Below are 19,653 nucleotides of genomic sequence, written 5' to 3' on the forward strand. Positions count from 1 at the left end.
CGTCCAAACGCCATCTTATTTGGACTAGAAGACAGCATTGTCAATGATGACATCACAACTGTCCGAAACATCATCAGAGATTACCAAGCATCAACCATCTCCGGCGATGAAATACTTGACATTTCCCGCATTGACCGAGAGCTCAAAAATAGAGACGGCTCTGTGGCCCCACGCTTGTGCAGGATCATTTACAAAAATGAATCAAGCAAACGTAAACTCATTTACACTATAAACTCACTCGCCAAAACCAACACCAACCACAAAAACCTCCGTTGCACCCTGACTTAACCATACAGCAACGTGCCCCCTCCCGTGCACTCCGCATCGAACTCAAAACCCGTCTAGACAATGGAGAGAAGGACCTGTACATTGACTACCATGCTGACTGCATCAAAAGTAAGACACGCAACCCAATACCCAACTTTTACCCTCAACCACTACCCTACCTCAACCACCTACCACCACCCACCATCACCCAAAACTACCCACCACCCACCATCACCCAAGACTAGGCACGCACGCCCCCAACTACCTCAATCCCAACTGCTGCCGGACTTAAATGCAAACTACTCAATGCAAGAAGCCTCGTGAATAAAATACCTGAATTTCTCATCCTCTTAAATATGGCTAACTTCGACATTATATTTGTCTGTGAAACATGGCTCAATGCATCTCTCCCGACTCCATTACCACAGTAAGAGACTATCATGTTTACCGATCAGATCGTGAAAATCGTCGAGGAGGTGGTGTTGCTATATTCTATAAAAAATCCTTACATCTAAAAAATATCCAAGTTACCCAGGAGCTTGCCCTTTCTGAAACCGTCATCTGTGAACTATCCTTAAATATCACAATTCGATTCTTACTATGTTACAGAGCACCTGATTATGACATCGAACATGTAAACAAGCTAAATACACTACTAACATGGGCTACATCCTGCCCATACCCTTTTATCTTTCTTGGAGATTTCAATCTACCTCATATTGACTGGACCTTAAATAATTGTACAACTGAAATCATACACACAACCTTCTTCAATGCTATTACAAATCTAGGTCTTGAACAATAGTAACCAACAACACTAGACTGAACAACTGCCTCGATCTCATCTTCTGCAATAGTTTGAATTTAATTTACCGAATACAAACCAAAGAACCCTTTTCCAGTAGTGATCACAATATGATTGACTTTTTGCCTCAACATACGTCCACACAAAAATCACCACAACGATGTCATCCCTAGTTGTAACTTCAAAAAAAGGCAACTATGATCTTATAGATAACGATCTCTCATCCCTCGATTGGCAATCTCTATTCACTGGATGCAATACTGTTGAAGACCATTACAACATATTTTTACTTGAAGTCAAAAGAGTCATCAAACTATATGTTCCAACAACAACTCCAAAAACAAAACAAAAAAGCAGATTACCCATATCAATAAGGAAACTTCAATCCAAAAAGAGATCACTCTGGCGGAAAAAACAAATCTGGTCACGTTGCTAATTTCAAAAACCGATACAAAAATTTATGCCACCAGATAAAGACCGAATGCACCAATTACCACATTAAACAAGAGGAAAACCTTCTAAGCACCAATTCCACCCGTGCTTTTTACAATTTTGTAAACAACAAACTAAAGACTCAAGGTCCATCCCTCCCTTGATAGGACCTGATGGTAAAGACTGCAGCGACGACACCATTAAAGCCAACATCTTTAACACATTCTTCGGCTCAGTGTTTGTAAACAGTAATGGATCATGCCCAATGTTTCCTAGCCGTACCACAGACAACAATAATGATCTAATACATATCGATTTTACAGTAGACAACGTTGAAAAAGCACTACGCAACCTAAAACCATCTCTATCTATTGGACCGGATGGAATATGTGCCTACTTCTTAAGAAAACTATCCGCTGCCATAGCCAAACCTCTAAGCATAATCTTTGAAAAATCTTTCAGAACCAGCTCCTTGCCCAACCTATGGTTACAAGCCACAGTCATTCCCATCTTCAAAAGGGAGACCCAAACCTAGTTGAAAATTACAGACCAATCTCCTTATGCTGCGTCACCTGTAAAGTCATGGAATCAATTATTAACCAATCCATCATCCTCCATTTAGAGACAAACAACCTACTCTCCAATAAACAATTTGGTTTCAGAAAAAACTATCCTGTAATCTGCAACTCTTACACTGCAAAAACATATGGACTACACAACTCGACCAGGGCAAAGCAATAGACGCAATCTACATAGACTTCTGCAAAGCCTTTGATTCAGTGGTACACGACAAACTACTCCTAAAAATAAAATCTTATGGTATCTCTGGACAACTGAATAACTGGATAGAAGCATTCCTGTCAAACAGACAACAAATGGTCAAAATTGGGAACGCCCTATCAAATCCAGTACCTGTCAATAGTGGTGTTCCCCAAGGCAGTGTTCTAGGACCAACTCTCTTCATAATCTACATAAACGACCTTTGTGATCATATCAAGAGCAATTGCGTTCTCTTCGCTGATGATGTAAAGCTGTTCAATACCACAGACAATACTACTACCCTTCAAAAAGATCTAGACTATGTATCTGAATGGTCTAACATATGGCAACTCCAAATCTCAACAAATAAATGCTCTGTCTTACATATTGGTAAAAAAAAATCAGAAAATAAAATACAAGCTGTATAGTCAAGATCTTGTTGATGACCCAAGCTCTGTAAAGGACCTGGGAATACTCACCTCTAATGATCTAAGTGCTAGAGCTCACTGCAACTACATAGCCAAAAAGGCATTAAGAGTTGTTAACCTAATCCTACGTTGCTTTTCTCTGGTAATATCTCACTACTAACCAGAGCATACAAAACATTTGCTAGACCAATACTCGAATACAGTTCATCAGTCTGGAATCCTTATCACGTATGTGATATTAACACAATTGAGAAAGTCCAGAAGTATTTCACAAGAAGAGTTCTCCACTCTTCTACCCGTTATAGAATACCTTACGCCACCAGACTCGAAATTCTAAAACTAGAAAACCTCGAATTACGCCGTCTTCGGTCCGACTTAAGCATGGTATATAAAATCATACATTGCAATGTCCTACCTGTCAATGAATACTTCAGCTTTAACCATAACAACACAAGAGCACACAACAGATACAAACTCAAAGTAAACCGCACCAAACTTGATTGCAGGAAATACGACTTCAGCAATAGAGTGGTCAATGTCTGGAATACTCTACCCGACTCTGTAGTCTCTTCCCAAACCCCAAAAACTTTAACCTTAGACTGTCTACTATTGACCTCACCCCTTTCCTAAGAGGTCTGTAGGGGCGTGCATAAGCGCACCAACGTGCCTACCGTCCCTGTCCTATTGTTTCTCTTATTCTTTTATTTTTCTTATATGTACCCATTTCATATATTCACAACTATGTATACACTTGTACTTATTATCTTGTAAACAATTGACAAATCAAATAAATAAATAAATAAACTAAGAATGTCTCTTCTGAGATGATTGCCACATCCTCAGGCCTTCTGCAGACTCAGCTGCTGCTTATCTGACTTTTGTCTATTGCTCTTCTTCCTGTCTCCTAAGTAAGTCCCCCACATATCATTATACTTGCTGACAGTTTGGCTGAACATTAGCTCTGAGGAATCCCGGAGCACTGGTGAAATGTCAGATGATGTTTAAAGGCCTTCCCTATCTTAAAAATACATCAAAAGGAGGAACCAGGACACTATAGTACAGTCACCCCAAAATCCTTGCCTAGGAAGTTTCAGCAACGGTTCTTAAAGAATTCAATCTGTAAGCATCCAGGAAAAAATGTGGCAACTACCACATATCAAGATAGATATGGCAAGTACTGTACAACTTTTGTCAGATCATCTCATTTTTCGATCCAATTTATAAGATTACTGTAGATATAACTATATTTCTGCAAAGTATCTTCTTCTTTTTTTAAACAAATTTTATTAATTTTCAAAGACAATACACAAACAAACAAAACATAAAACATAAAAACATAAAACATCTTTTCTGAAAGCTGCTTGATCCCGGGTTACATCTCTTCATACAGACACAAATTTAAATTCATGTTCATTTTATATACCATTCCATATCTTATTACCATTTTACGTTTTCTATGTAGCTTCTCCCCTCTTTTGAACTTTCTTTTTATTTTATTTATCTCATCTCAGTTCAGATCATTATGCTTATTATTCTTTGTCTGTTCTATTTCCAGCTATCTATTTATCTTTTCTCTTTAAACAAAATTTCTCCTGTACACTAATTGGAGTATGACGCCTTTATCTCTTTCCCCTAAATTTATAACACTTAGTATAGTACATAGCTTCCATTGGGATTCTGTTTAGTACATTCTAAAGTTACACATTATATTTTAAAGAAAGAAAAAATTATAAATATGTAATATAATTAAAACAACAATCCATACCAATTCAAATCTATCATTAATATTAATATTCATTTGAATCTTAAACATTTTACACATTACTTTTCGATTGAATATCATACTTTTATGGGAACGCTTATAAGCTTTGGTTATAGTGTTTTTAGTCCTTCAAAGATAATTTCCAAAAGTCCCAAAGTCACCAAACAGTCCAAATAAGCTGTTTCTTTTTTCTTCACTTTCTCTTTCTGGGGTTACTGTTTAGTTGCAATATTCCAGTTAAAATGTATCTTTTAGAAGTCTTGTTAGTATTTAATGATTCTTTAAAATTCTAGGCAATCTCCTCCTTGCTTCCAAATCCTGCTCCAGTTCTTTTCCTCTCCCTTTCCACTTACAACAAAACAGAATTTTTTTTTTCCTGTTCGCTGTCAACGTTAGGAAGGAGAGTGAAAAAAAAAGAACTTTCCCTTTTAACTTTCATTCGCCGCTTGTAAATCTCTGGGAACGATGTATCTTTTGCAAATTTTAAGTTCCAGGGTACCTTCGTTGTTGCTTTGTCCCGGTCAACAAAAAAACTTTCACTTCTTCTTAACTCCTCCTGCACTTTCTTTTTCCGTCTGAGCGCTTCTTTGTGGCGGCCATTTCTGACCGCCACTGTACCGCCTTCGGAAAAGGGAGTTTAGCCGGCTAGGGAAGAGAGGTGCGATATCTCTCGACCCTGCCAGATCCCCCCTATCTTCACCACCTTCTACGGAGGTGGCTAGCCCTGAAGCCAGATGGCTCAGGGCACTCCAACGGCGAGCGCAGTCAGAAACCGCGCACGATCACGGATTCCTGCCTGCCCCGAAGCGCTCTGCAAAATATCTTCTGATATTCTAATTACTATCCTTAGATGAGTATGGCTGGATGGCATGAAGTAAACTGGATACATGGCTAGCTATGGAGTCAATTAACTAGAAGTAGTCTTCTCAGATTTATTTACTCAAATGAAAGCCACACAGCCTTATGACTTAATGTAGATCTCTATAATGAATACAGGTTGGATTTTACAGCCTAAATGATCACTTCCAAATTTCAGATTCTATTATTCTATTGCCAGCTCTGCTAATAAGTCAAATGAAAACTGTAGCAGATGCTGCAAGGTAGGATATAATAGAAGATATTTCAAGGAAGATATATTGCTATCCCTTAAATTTTTATTTTTATGCTATCCAGCTACTGTTGCTGCTCTTTGATTTCTACACATTAAAATAAAAGATTCAGGAAGTACGATGGCCCCTCAAAAGAAGGATATTTAGTTAGAAGTTATTGAAACCAGTATAGTTTTTTTCTCTGCTTTTCTTCCTGCATAGAGGTGTGGTTTTAACAAGCAAGGGAAATAACCTTGTTCAGTGTCAACAACTAGAACTTCAATAATTATGATAAGTTTTCTCAAGTCTGCACGACCTTAGAAACAAGATCCCATAACAATTTTAATAAGGTCAACTAACACAAGTCAACCATAATCCATGTTCTTACCACAGGGATATATTGTATTACTTTTATAACAACAACTAAAAATTTCTTATTCCATAAGAAATTGAGTTCTCAGTGAAACTTAAGTCATTTTAAACTTCCATCAACAGCTAAAATGTTCACACTTGAAAACCACAGAGAGTGAATCAGGCTGTTTTCTTGCAGACGTATTATTACCCAAACTAGGTGACATCATTCGTGTTAGTGACTAGTGACTTGCAGATGCCTGCTGAGAGAGAACTTCTCATTTCAACCCTGAGCTACAAATGTTTTTCAATACTTTAACATGCTTCATAGTGATTTGAGTGATTCAGAAATTAGTTATGCACTAAATTGGGTAGCAGTAATTTCACCCCAACTCGTTCTTGCTTTTCCCTACAATCAAATGGCATTTTCCCTATTTTTTTTCTACTGTATTTACTTTCTTATCTGTCCCCTTGTTCAAAGTGGAATTTGGCCCTTTCTTTCAGACTGCTTGTTCAGACTCTTCTTCTTAGAGACTGTTCTGAACTTTCAGATAAACTTTTAGATAATAGTTTTGTCTTCTCTAAATTTCACATTTCATTTTCCTAATTTACTACTTCCCTCCTTGATTCCTATTTCTCTCATCCTGGCTCTGCTCCCCTGGCCATTGCAATGCTAACCGTTCTGATTGTTTCAATCAGCATCTCCACTTACAGTTCATTTGAGGTTTCAGAATTGGAAAGAACCACTTAAGGTGTCTAGTCCAAGCCCTTGCTCAGTTCAGGAATCTAATTTAAAGCAATTATAACTATGGCTGACTATGCTTGAACACATCCAGTGGAGAAAAGTTCACCATCTGTCTCGATAATTAGTTCATTGTTGAACTGCTCTCGCTGTTAAGAAGATTGTTCTCCTGTCATATTCACTTGCAATCTGCCTTCTTGTAGCCAAAACCAGTATTCTGTATTCTGAAATCATAACCAGTATTCTGTATTCCGAAATCAAAAATAACCAATGCTGACCTTCTTCTATGTGACATCTTTTCAAATATTGAAAAGAATTTTACCATATTCTGCCACTTTTGATCTTCACTTCTCAAGTTGTCTTCTCACTATAGCCTTCTGAGCTCCTTCACTTTACTGGACTTAGACTCTGATCCTTCCCATTAACTTTCTATGATCCTATTCCAGTTTATGTTATTTTTTACCCTGAACTGTGGTACTAAGAACAGGACAAGATGAAAGCTGGACCAAAGCAGAATGAAGCAGAGCTACCCCTTAAAATTTGAAGACTATACTTCTAGTTGATAAATAGCCCAGAATTCTGGTGATACAGGCCTTCATTTACCAAACTTCCCATCAGCTAACTCCCCTTTAAAAAATAACCCTTTCTATTATGTTCATCTTCCTCATCTTCCTTGCGCAACTGGCCCTTTAATGTTCTGCAGCATTCGCCTAGAATGAGCCATGGTTACTGTGAAAGATATCTCTTTATATTCCAACTGCCAGAGGCCAAAGTGTGGTTCTCTTTGAAGTGGTCACCCTGAGTTTCAGTTGTACCTTTTCTAATTATTTGCTTACTTGCTTGAATGCTGCTCCATAAAGAAAACTAGTATATCACAGAGTTGTTCAAAGGTATATTCAATCATCTGAGACAAACTGAAACTCAGATAGTATAATCGTGACCTACCTTTGCCCTAATAAGAATCAGTTCAGAAAGATGTCAGAAGCGATAACAGCTAAAGGCTATGCTCATTGTCTGGCTAAAAGAAAAACCAAGCATTTTAAGCATTTAGATGAAAACTCCAAGTACCAAGCAAAAAAGGGGCATCTACACATGTCTGTATAAAGGTATATGTGAACAATTTATGCACACACATTCACATGTAAATTTTATATACCTTACTAGATTCCCATTCATCTCCAGGAGTGGTTATATCTATAGGATAACCATTATATTTCAGTAAGACAATAAAAATTGTTGTGGTAGCAGACTTCATAATTTCATAGATAAATTCCTTTCTGTAATAGGAAGAGGAAGTTTATTAGAGCAATAGATGTTCAACAAAGCTCAAAGGTCAATTAAACTACTTTTCTACATATTCAAACAAAAAGACAATGGGTATCAAATGAATTACTTAAAAGGAAGTATGACAAAAAAATTAGAACAATTATTTCCACCTTAATTTAACTTTTGTTTTGCCTGTGCCAAAAGATATCTTAAAGCTTAACAAAGTAGGTATGAGAAAAGCTCAGTGGCACTGCAAAGGATCACTATTTTAGATGTGAATAAAGTAAACAAAGTGAGTAAATCAACCGAAAAAAATTCCAACTAGGGGATAAAAAACAGAAAACAAGGGCCCTTTTGCCCTTTAGTCATTGGCTTTAAGAATCTTACAAAGATGGAGGCATCCATCCATCCATTGAAAGAGAAAGGGAGCAGTATGTTATGAATTTGAATGACTTCCTAATTATAGGAAGTCTTGGAAGGCACCCATTAGAAATGTGTAAGTTTTGAAGTACTGACTCCTATCTGCCATCTTGCATAGACATAAGGTTGCTCCAATAAAAGACAGCCATAACAGGTGGTAGCACGTAGATAGGAATTAAACAACAACTAAGCAAGATTGGGCCAGATTTCTATGTGGATCACAGACCACTGGGAAATCCCAAGGCTGTAGACAAGATTGGAAATAAAAATAACTCCCAGAGGAAGTTGGTGACAAACCATGTCCCTACTGTTCCCAATAAAGTATCTTTATGCAGTCACCTACATTCATGGCCTTAATAAAGTATGTTAGAGCAGGAGGCCATAGCCTTCCCACAGTAGCACCCCAGTGTTGCACGATACTTGCAAGTGAGAAGCTCCAACAACTTGAGTTTTCTAATATTCCAGACAGGTCATCCATTCCAAGACATGATAAATTTAGAACCTTAAAGCTCCTGCAAAAATAAATTCTCTGGCCTATTTCTATTTTCCTGTTTCCATTGTCTTCTCACATTTTGACTGGGATTGCCTACTGACTTTTGGGGAATTGCTTGAAGACTTTTAAATTTACTAAATGGAAATGTTTAAGAAACATTTTTAAATAAATTTAGCCAGAATTCTTATCTGCAAGGACTCAAACTTTGCATTAAAGCCAGCATAACCCAAACCTATGTTTCCCAATCTCTGAACATAGAGATGAGAGTGAGTATGCCATCTTGTCTGTCAAGGGACAAATACCAGAATTCCCTCTCATTTGTATGTAATATATGAGAGGAATCATCCATACAGAGTAAGCAGTCTAATAATTATTTCGTTACAGCAATTAGCAGCATCTAACTAACCTTGGCTGACCTTGAAAAAATTGAGTGGACCAGTTAGTTCTTGGATAGGAGATTACAGGAAAAAATACCAGAGTACCATAAAAGCAAGAACTGAGTCCCCAGACTCAACTTGTTCCATCTTCCTCTTCAAGAAATACAATAACTAACATGCTATGAGAGGCAGCTAAAACTACTCCAATGAATAATATTTCAAAAGTTGTAATATTGTGATATATTATTGACATACGCATTCGTTGATTACACTTGTAATCCTAAATATACTTACCAGGACATCAACAAATCCTACTATATCTATTTAGACATCCCATTGCTTACTCTCTATGATTACAGAATTGTATGTTAAATACCATTTAAAGCACTATCTTACTTATAAGCAAACATATATAGAGTCATGCTGTTTTATAACAACTGTTCTACATCCTTATTTGTTACCAAAATAGAATGAAATGCTGAGAACATTAGAAAAGGTCTACCTGTATATTCTTTCTTCCGAGAATTAATTCAAAGAAGCTGGTTTTCTCCTTAATGGAATTAAATGAAAATCATAATGTTTTTTACTAGTTCAAATTACAGAAAGCCCCAAAGGTGATTAATTAAAATACACTAATGGAAGGGCAAATACAAAGCTTCGGTCTTACAATTTATAAGCATTTAGTAAGATCTAAAAGGATCTTAAAATTCTTAGAATTATTCCAAAAATTGGTTTCATCTTTAAAGATAATATAATACAGCTGAGCAAATTTGCTGGTGACCTTAATTGTAAACATAGAATATTTGGAGATTGGATATACACCAAGTTAATAAAAACAACAAATCAACTGATATCCCAAAAGCATAGAAATATTTCTGATGATGAGTGCCTTCTTTCATGATTTTGCCTTATTATCTTTCCCCTGTGTTTTCCTTGTTAGTACTGTATATTTATTTCTGTCTATAGATCTATTCCCCCTGAAACATTTTTCATTCCCCGAGTTGTATCTTTCATTGCATATATAGCATTTTTGATAGGACAGGAAGAGAACGATTTCTGACAAAGCTGTTTTGTATTCTGCAGTTTATACATTTCAATCCATCCAGTTGAATAAAGAAGGGGCGCTATTAAATGAAAAACTTTTTTCAGGTCTCAAGCCATATTTTTCCAGGTTCACCATATGTGCTTCCATTCTGTTATTAAATATCTCAAGATGGATAGTATAAAAACAAACACTCTGGCAGCAGTGCCGAAAAGCTGCCATAGAGCTCATACAATTTTATTTATCTTGAAGAAAAAAGGCCCAGACGTTATTTGCAAATTCATTACAATTTATTACATAGTCTTGTCATATCAATACCCTTTGATGGTTACTAAGGATGGATAACAAAAAGCAATAGCAGTATCAAATGATGACAACAATAATAAAGATGACAACCACTGCTGATGACCTACTCAGAGGATACAAATGTTCAAGATACAAATAATAATATATTAGCAGGAATTATGTTGAATTTAAAAGGCAAACAGAATAGACTCAGCAGCAAAACATAAAATAGGCCAATCTAATAAAATTTTCCATTCAAGAACTTGGGAACAGTAAAGTTGCTTACATGTAATCTTATCTATATTTAGAGGAAGCATATTATGAAATTACCAGAAGACTTACAATAAAGCACTAATATTAATGTAAATTAGATGAGGCACTGGCACATGCTTTGGGAGAAGCAGGGATTGTACTTTTTATATCTGAAGCAAAGGAAGCAGATGAAAGAAAAAACTTTTGCACCATAAAAGTATAATATAATAATAGCCCTCAGTGTATGTATATAACATGCTACCCATACTGGATACATTTAGATTGCAGAAGATAAAAAAAAAATACACAAGGCACAAAAAGTTTAATAGAAAAAATATTCAATAATAGTTATAATAATAAATAATAATATCACAACGAATTACAGCCATAACATTTCCTAGATAAACACAACAGATGTTAGCAAGATATTGCTTCTAAGGAACAATCCAATTATCTCTAAAGACATTTCTAATACAAATTATTTCATAGTCAGGGATGATGTCAAGCTATAGTACAACAGCCCTGAAAAAGGTTGTTTTAATTCTAAACAACCACATGAAATAACTTTAACTAATAGCAAATTCCACTTTAATCAACACAAAGATCCAGACAAGATAGCAGTAGCTCATATCAACGTAACATTTTAAAGGTTTGAAATATCTGTCTCAGACTACCCCATAATAAATAAGGATTTCTCTCTTGTTCTCCCAGAACTTATTCTCATTATTGGAGAGTGGGAGGAATGCTGGGTGTCTTTTAGGCTGCCAGAGGACAATTGTCTTTGAGAGAAGTAGAGGTTTTGAGAAGGCTTCAACATTATTGCATTGCAGATAGGCTTGAAGCTAATGCTAATGCTACTGTACTGCTCACCTCCTTTATTATTCTGCCACCTCTGGAACAGCGATTGCCCCATCTGCAAACTTCACCCAATGTACTAACCAGCTACTCTATGTCTTCCAGGAGTTGTTTTCATCATATGGATGGAATGCTGTTCTTGTACTTCTGTTACCTCTCTTTTACTTTTAGCACCCAAAATGAACCACTGGAAAGCCGCTATTTTCTCGAGAAGGCACAGCATGATAATGAAAGGAAATATTTCCCCAAGGGACAAGAAGACCCTTTTAAGTCAGGGGTCTTCAAACTTGACAGCTTTAAGACTTGTGGACTTCAACTCCCAGAATTCCTCTTCTGTTAGCTCAAGAATTCTGGGAGTTGAAATTCACAAGTCTTAAACTTGCCAAGTTTGAAGACCCTTGTTTTAAGCCCTCCTTTTAATTGGAAGGATTGGTGTTAGCCCTTTCCTCTCAGATTCTACCTGTCATGATCGAGAAAAAGATTAAATACATGCTTTGTTTTGCTTAGCCACTGGTGTGCTCCCATTATCTTCATCTAGCTGTTCCCACAGGAAGGTAAACAGTCTGAAGAGATCCTGTATTACAGGGAGAATACAATCAAATACTTAGCTTGAACTCTACAAATGGGGATCTGGTTTCTTGCACCTGACATTTACATACAAATTGAAACTATAACATTATATGTTCAAAACCATATTTGATATGAAACTTTTACTTGCTTGACTCATTCACAGAATTTGACATGGACTCAGATGGACCCAGATGTTAAATCTTCAAATTTCTACCATCTTTTCCATCCTTTCCAGAAATAAATTCCACGTACATATATGGAAGAAAAGTAAAGAGTTGAATAAGAGGTTTTAATTGGTAATGCTAGAAAATTCCTTGTATGTTTTAAGTTTATTGTTAAGAGCTAATTTGGTGTATTGGTTAAGGTGATAGCCTAAAAACCCAGGGGCCATGAGTTCTAGTCCCACTTTTGGCATAAAAACCAGATGAGTGACTTTGGCTAGTCTGTCTCTCCTTCTCTCCCCACCTTCTCTCTCTCTCTCTCTTTCTCTCTCTCTCTCTCTCTCTCCCTTCCCTCCTCCCAACTCATCTCATAAGTTGCATGGGCCTGATGGGCACTGGCCCATGGGCCCCACAAGCATAGGGGCCCCCTCTGTGTGTTAACCCATCAGTGCACCTTGTATCATATAAATACAGCAACTGTATGGCTTACTGAGTATTATTGTGTTTTTCAAGCCTCGTGTATTGTTCAAATGTTTATCATGTTGATTAGTTGTTGCATGTTTTTAATGTTTCAACACCGATTTTGTTGAAAGTGCCAATACAATAAATATATGTTTAATTTTATCAACCATTTTCATTTTTATTCCTGTGAATAGTTGTTGTAGGGGCCCCAGTGCACTGCTTTGCCCAGGGCCCATAATGCTGTTAAGACGGCCCTGAGATATCTTCATATCTTTTGAATTGCATATAAAACAGGAAAGATAAAAATTGGGGGGAAAAGGTAATATCGTTGAAAAATAAATAAATATAAGCACCGGGTTCAGTGAAGGGGATCCATATGCAGTAATTGATAATTTACCTAATTGATAACTTATCTGTATGAATAATTTTTCTATAGTGCCTACTTATGCTCAGAAAAAAATTCACCTGTGCTCGTAAACACATGGCATTCCTAGACCTGGAGAAGGCATTTGATCGTGTTCCACACAACTAATCAGATATGCCCCCTGGGATCACAGGAGTCCCGGAACCATTCATTTACTGGGTCAAATCTATATAAGAACACCAACAGCCAAGTGCAATGCCCAGTCAGCCTCTCCAACAGATTCCCAGAGACCAAGGCTCCGCATTGTCACCAATGTTCTGTTTATATTGGTCATGGACACCATCACATATGATCTGGAGCAGAATGCACCCTGCACTCTATTCTATGCAGATGATGTTATGCTTGCTTCCCACCACCAGACGCAATCTATAGCAGCAAGTTCGCCTCAACCATTTTGGACTCTGCCTCAACATCAAGAAAAATCAATACTTAGAGACGGTTACCACTCCTGAACCGTTTCAAATCAATGGAGAAAACCTAAAGAAGGTGGACATTTTTCAGTATCTTGTATCCCATCCCCAAGGCAACATCAATGGTGAGATGCAAGCAAGGGTGAATGCAGCCTGGATGTGTTGGCAAGAACTCACCAGTGTGTTATGTGACAGACGAATACTAACCTATCTTAAATCTAAGATTTACAAGACAACCACCTGCCCTGTTACACTTTATGGTACTGAATGTTGGGCAACAACAACAGGGATTGAAAGCTATCTCCATGCCCTGGAAATGTGAATGCTCCATTGGATATTGGGCATCTCTCTTCTTGACTACATCACAAATGACACCATTTGACAACATTTTGGTGTGGCACCAATTATAGAGAAGATGAGAGAAGGTCAACTTCACTGTTATGGACATGTCCAGAGAGCAGTACCTTCCACCATGGCCAAGACTACCTAGAAGTCAATGTCCCATGACCTTGCGGGCATCCAAAACAGAGATGGCAAGACACCATCAACAAAGATATGCAAGCTGTGGGCCTGCACTCTGGAGATCCATACTTGACTCCTCCCCATGATTCAGCCAGTCTCTGTCCCCTATAAAGTAGCAATTGTTCTGGAACAGCTTGCCCTCAGAAGTTGTGGGAGCGCCATCACTTGAGACTTTCAAGAAGAGATTGGACTGCCATCTGTCAGAAATGGTGTAGGGTCTCCCGCTTGGGTGGGGGGTTGGACTAGATGACCTACAAGGTCCCTTCCAACTCTGATTATCTGTTATCTGTTATCTGGTGATCTATCGGAATAACATGTTCAGAGACATAAACATGGTACACTTGCAACCTTATTGATTCTCCTAAACTCCTCGGAAGCATATGAGAAACGAACCTCAAGTATCCTATCTTGAGTGAATTAGGTTGTTGTTGTTTTTTGCTGTGTTCATGGGTCTGTGGGATTCCAACTTGCTCCCCCTGCTGTTGCTGGGTTTGTTTCTCTTTCCCTTGTGCCATTTTTATCAACTTCTTTTAAAAAGAGAGCAATTGTTTTTTTTTGGCAGCTTTGAGCAAAACTTAATTTTTACACATTGGTGCAAATGACTGGATTCAGAATTAAGTGTGAAACTGGCTTTTGGATCATTCTGTATTATTTCTCATCTATTAATCTATTAAGAATGTATGAAAACTCCTTGGTCTTAGAGATCATCTCTGTTGCAAAGGATGCCATTTTTCAAATTCAAATGCTTCATCAACTAAGACTGCCGTAACTACCATAAAGCAGATTTTGCCACTGTCTGCATCCAGAAACTGCAGTTAGTAAAAAATGTAGAGGCTGAATCATTTGCAAATGCTAAGCATTAAGTCACTGGTGTAAAGTCAATATTTAGACCGTTTTATGCCCCTTTACTTGAACTGTGCTGATGGTTGGTTTATTTTTGGTTAAATTCAATGTACTATTGTGAACAGTTATTGTAAAATTATATTTTTGAATGGGATCTGGCTATCGGAAAGGCCACATTGTTACACATATTGCTTCCCACATTCCAGGCATCATTTGAGATGTTACTTCTGATTCCTTTGGCCCATGAAACTAGGCATGCAGCAACAAGTTCTAGTACTTTTAGAGGCTTCATCCATCTTGTGGAAAGTTCTGTCAAAAAATATTTTGTCAGGATCTGAGAACTGATTGCAGGCAGATTGCCTGAATCGAGTAGGGTAACTTTTCTTCCATGGGAAAATCATGTAGATCTTTTCCTTACTGATCTCCTCAATATCCAGGGCCAATAACTATCTGCAAAAATACTGCAAACAAATAGACCGAACTGGACTGACATCACAGCCACGGCAAAAATGTAATTTCTAGTGAATAAAGGTTATATTAACGAGAGGAATCTGGGGAAGTGAACATCCAAAGTATATATTTGGTGAATGTTTTTGCTTTATTTTCATCATTTAATCTAAAATAAAGTTGTGTGAAATGTTCTCTGCAGTGGGTACTTTGATGGGGCATTTCTCATACAACCTGGTTAATCCTGGATACACTGACTGACAATTCTCTAGTTTGAGACTCACACAACATATAATGCTTCTTGAGAGAACAATAAAATAACATCAACTACCAATAGCATATATAGAAATAAACTCAAATGATAATTGATAATCTTTCAAAGCTAGAGATGGGATTGTGTCTTCCACTTATCTGAAGATTAAAAGATAGCTCAGTGGAAAAACCAAGACCATAAAATATTCTAGTTCTGTCTTTCAACAGCTCACTGCTATGTGATTTGCTCCCTTAAGTGGCCATCTCATCTTCATAATATTAGAAGGGCAGTGAATTCTTGTCAGACTTCTGCAATTCTATTCATGTTGATGTTATTTTCAAGGCATTATGAGATTTTCTTTGATCAATTTTCAAGGAACGAAAAACCCTACCAAAGGAAAGCTAATGGCCTTTATCCTCTCTCATTTCAGGTCTGATTCAGCTACAAAATAGCATCAGCTTTGTGTTCAAGGAAAAAAATTCTATCCACAGAAAGAACAGAAATAATAAATAGGCTCTGTGAAAGTATACATGCTTAGTACAAGAGTTAACATGCATTAATCTTATCAAAAATGTTACTAAGAAATATGTGAAGTTATTATCAGCACTTTTAGGAAGCAAAGAGTGAGATTAAGACATTAATAAATATTAGTGAGAAGAATTACTTGAAACTGTTGGAGTAAGAGCATGCAAAATACATCCATAACCCAATTACATTTCTTTTAAGTACTTTTAACATAACCAGATATTGTGGGCTATACAAAGATAATTGTGTAATTCCTTTAATTTTCTTTTATGAATACATGTCCTTCAAGGCTCACACTGTAGATCTCAGCTGAAAGAAAAACTCCAAATATAATCACACTTTCTGCATTGCATATCCATGTCAGGTATATTTTCCATAGGAAATACCTATTAAATCTTGGTCTACAATAGTCTGCATCCAAATTAAAAGCCTCCCGCGGGGTCTGTGGAAGTACTACACCCCAACATTTCTACAAACATGGCTATTGGTTTCCAAGTCTCTGGAAAGTGTGAATGGCTGACCCAGAAAAAAACTGTTTGTCCCATCAAAAAAAAAAAAAACAATTGTGGGGAACAAGTAAAACAGACAGGAGACATCTCAAAATATTTAGCCATATCATTTTATCTCCAAGCATATGACTTTTTTTCTTCTGTGGGTAAAATGAAGACTGTCCATTCATCAGAAAAGTAACCAGTTGTGGTTATGCTATGTAACACATTCAAGAAGAAAGAGAAAACAAGCATCACTAGAGCTTCCATTTTACAGGCTTGAATTGTTGCAGGGAGGATTGGGGAAGAGAAGGGGAAAAAGGAGGAAAGGGAAAAAGGGAAAGGAAATGGGAAAGGGAAGGACCTCAGCAACAGTTTTCCACTATTTTGAAGATACAGCATGCATGCATTATAAAAGCCAAACACTGGGAAGAAATCACCTCCCATAAATACAAGTTCTTCTACAGTTATAGAAACATAATTCTTAACATGAAGACTTGCAGCCAATTAAAAAGCAGCAGCGTTGCAGGGAGATTGTATGCAGCAGAAGGACAATGACCCCCCCCCTTCCCGCTTTGATCACCTCCAGCCATTTTTCCCCCTCCTCCCCTTTGTCAGTTTCTAGAAAAAGGCAAGAGAAACTATTCAAGAGAATCCTGGCACAGCCAAGGAAAGAAAGAAACAGGTACGCCAAGTTCCCCCTGCAGCATCACTTTCACTCCTAAATTCAGATTTCCTTGAGGTCGTTCTGTGAGTCAGACAGCAGCTTTCCTGCTTCCTGGCGTTCTCTCCCCTCCCCCACACTTGTGAACTTCGACAGAGTCATGAGATTCAAGTAGGGCTCCCAGAAGCAATTGGCATGTAGCTTCAGAAGTGCATGGAAAGTCCATACACATTGAACTTGACAATACACCCCATCACATTTGGCAGTAACCTCCCAGAATCAGTGACAAAAGAGGAGGAGGCATAGAAAGCCTGAAAGAGATACAGAGCTGAGGAGCGCATCAGGCTTAGACAGCAGATGCTGAGGTCTCCAGAATGGCAGTGTGCCAAGTGGCCAACTGCTTGGCTTTATCCATTAGGAGAAGGCAATGGAAAACACTGTCCATGCACCAGTGTTAAAATAATAACTTCATGATGTTTGTTTTGGAGAGGCATGCAGGATGATTTTTCTGGACTGTATTTAACCAGGAAAACTAGCACTTTTCTAGATGATACAGAATGCTGTTAGGACGCTGGATTTTGTAGTCCACTGCATCCTGAGACTACTAGTTTCAGGGAAGAAAAACTTAGAAAGCCACGATATTGCACAGAAATCTTCCTTTGCTTGTATAGGCATTGCCAGGAAAGCTTTGGCGTTTTAAAAAGCAAAAATACACAAGGCATTTCCAGTGTTTCTTTCTGCATCCCACCTCCACATTTTTCCAGATGTAAAAAACTGCATTACCCCCTGCTGAGTTCCTGCTATCCAACTTTGGCAAGCTGCATACAGTTGCAATCCTAAACGTTTAGATGCTCCTTTAGGTCAGAGGAAAAAAAGCTCACCAGCACTAAGCAGCATGCGGGTGGGGGGGAAGGGGGCTCACTTATGCTAGAGCTCTGAACGCGATGAATTCCTCTGGGCATGTGCAGAATGCCCTGAACCAACCCGATAGGGAAGAAAACAGAGGGGAAAGGTTCCCAGGGGGCAACTTTTGAGATTTTGATCACCTCCCCTTAAATCTTCCTTCTCCTCTTAAGACACACTTAACATCTGACCCGGTGCACAGGTGGGGTCTTCGGGAAGCAGTCTTGAGCCGCTTTGCTCAATTTTCTTCCCGGCTCCAACTCGCCCTCTCCTCCACCTTTGCAACCCAAATCTGGGGGTTTCTGCAACTGATGCAGAAAGCGCGCGCACAGGTGGGCCGTGGGCACCTCGAGCTTGGCGGCCAACGGGGAGGGGGGGGGCAGGAAAGAAAAAGAAAAGAAAAACCAAAGTTGCTTCCCACACTTACACGAAGACGCCGAAGAGCAGGACTCGAATCCCGACCTCGATAGCTAGATCCCGCATGGTTTGATAATCCAAGACGAGCGGGCAGGATCAGGCGGGAGGGGGGCTCGGCTGGCAGTACCTTCACAGCTTCCCCGGGAATCCCACGTACCCTGGCCGAGCCGGGGGGGCGATGGGAAGAAGAAGCGCCGCTGCCTGGCCCCGGAGCCGCTCTTCTGGAAAGCCGCCTGCCCCCCTCCCGCCCGAGTGCCGCCGCCGCGCTGCGCCCAGAGCCAGCGCCTCCGCCTCCATTCATTCCCAAGGCCGGCAAGAGCCGGGATGATTCAGGCCGTCGCCTGCGCTGCGCTCCTCCGAAACTGCGGCCAGGACGGCAGGCGCCGAGAGAAGCGCCGGATTGCGCTCGGCGGCGCGGAGCCGATCTCTTCGCCGCGCCACTCGGGGCGCCTGCTCGCTCGGTTGGTTGGTTGGCTGACGGACTGACGGGCGGGCCGACCCACCGGGGCTTCCCTACTCGGGTGGCCAGAGGACGGAGAGCGGAGGCGGAGGCTCCCGGGGCTTTCTAGCGCGGGCTGGGCTGAGGGGATCCTGGGCGATTTCCATGCGCCTCCCCCGTCTGAGAGACTATCTGTTGCCTGTACTGTGCTTAAAAACACTTTTAACGCTGGCACGTTTCGCGCTTACGACGGCTGCGATTTGCGGCGTCCCTGCCGGTTTTCTTCCATATCACCTTTCTTTCTTTCTTTTTTTCTTTTTTCTTTTTAAAGCCAGAATCAATTTTCAAAAACAACAGCCGGGACTGGCAAGAGTTTTTCTCTTGGTTGTGGTTGGGATGTTGTTGTTTTAAATCTCTAAAAGCTACAATGGCAACGCTAAGCCTGCTCACCTAGACGTCACCCATTTATATTTCGGTAGGGAGGGGAAAACACCTGTCTGT

The 19,653-nt window shown here is 39.1% G+C and overlaps 1 protein-coding gene across 2 annotated transcripts in view; it reads right to left on the reverse strand.

Annotated features, from left to right (window-relative positions):
• Nucleotides 1-19,236, reverse strand: part of PLPP4 (phospholipid phosphatase 4) — a 125,001-nt gene extending 105,765 nt beyond the window's left edge. The window contains exon 1 of one of the 2 annotated variants that reach the window (XM_087964436.1): nucleotides 18,724-19,236. In XM_087964436.1, the coding sequence (XP_087820562.1) occupies nucleotides 18,724-18,779 (56 nt within the window). In that variant the 5' untranslated portion in view covers nucleotides 18,780-19,236. The remainder of the gene's footprint in view (nucleotides 1-18,723) is intronic. The other variant, XM_026668501.2, reaches the window with a different exon arrangement.
• Nucleotides 19,237-19,653: the final 417 nt, after the last annotated feature.

This window comes from Notechis scutatus, chromosome 4 (assembly GCF_049901735.1).
Source record: "Notechis scutatus isolate UNSWTSFEM ecotype Mainland chromosome 4, rNotScu1.2, whole genome shotgun sequence".
NCBI lineage: Eukaryota > Metazoa > Chordata > Lepidosauria > Squamata > Elapidae > Notechis > Notechis scutatus.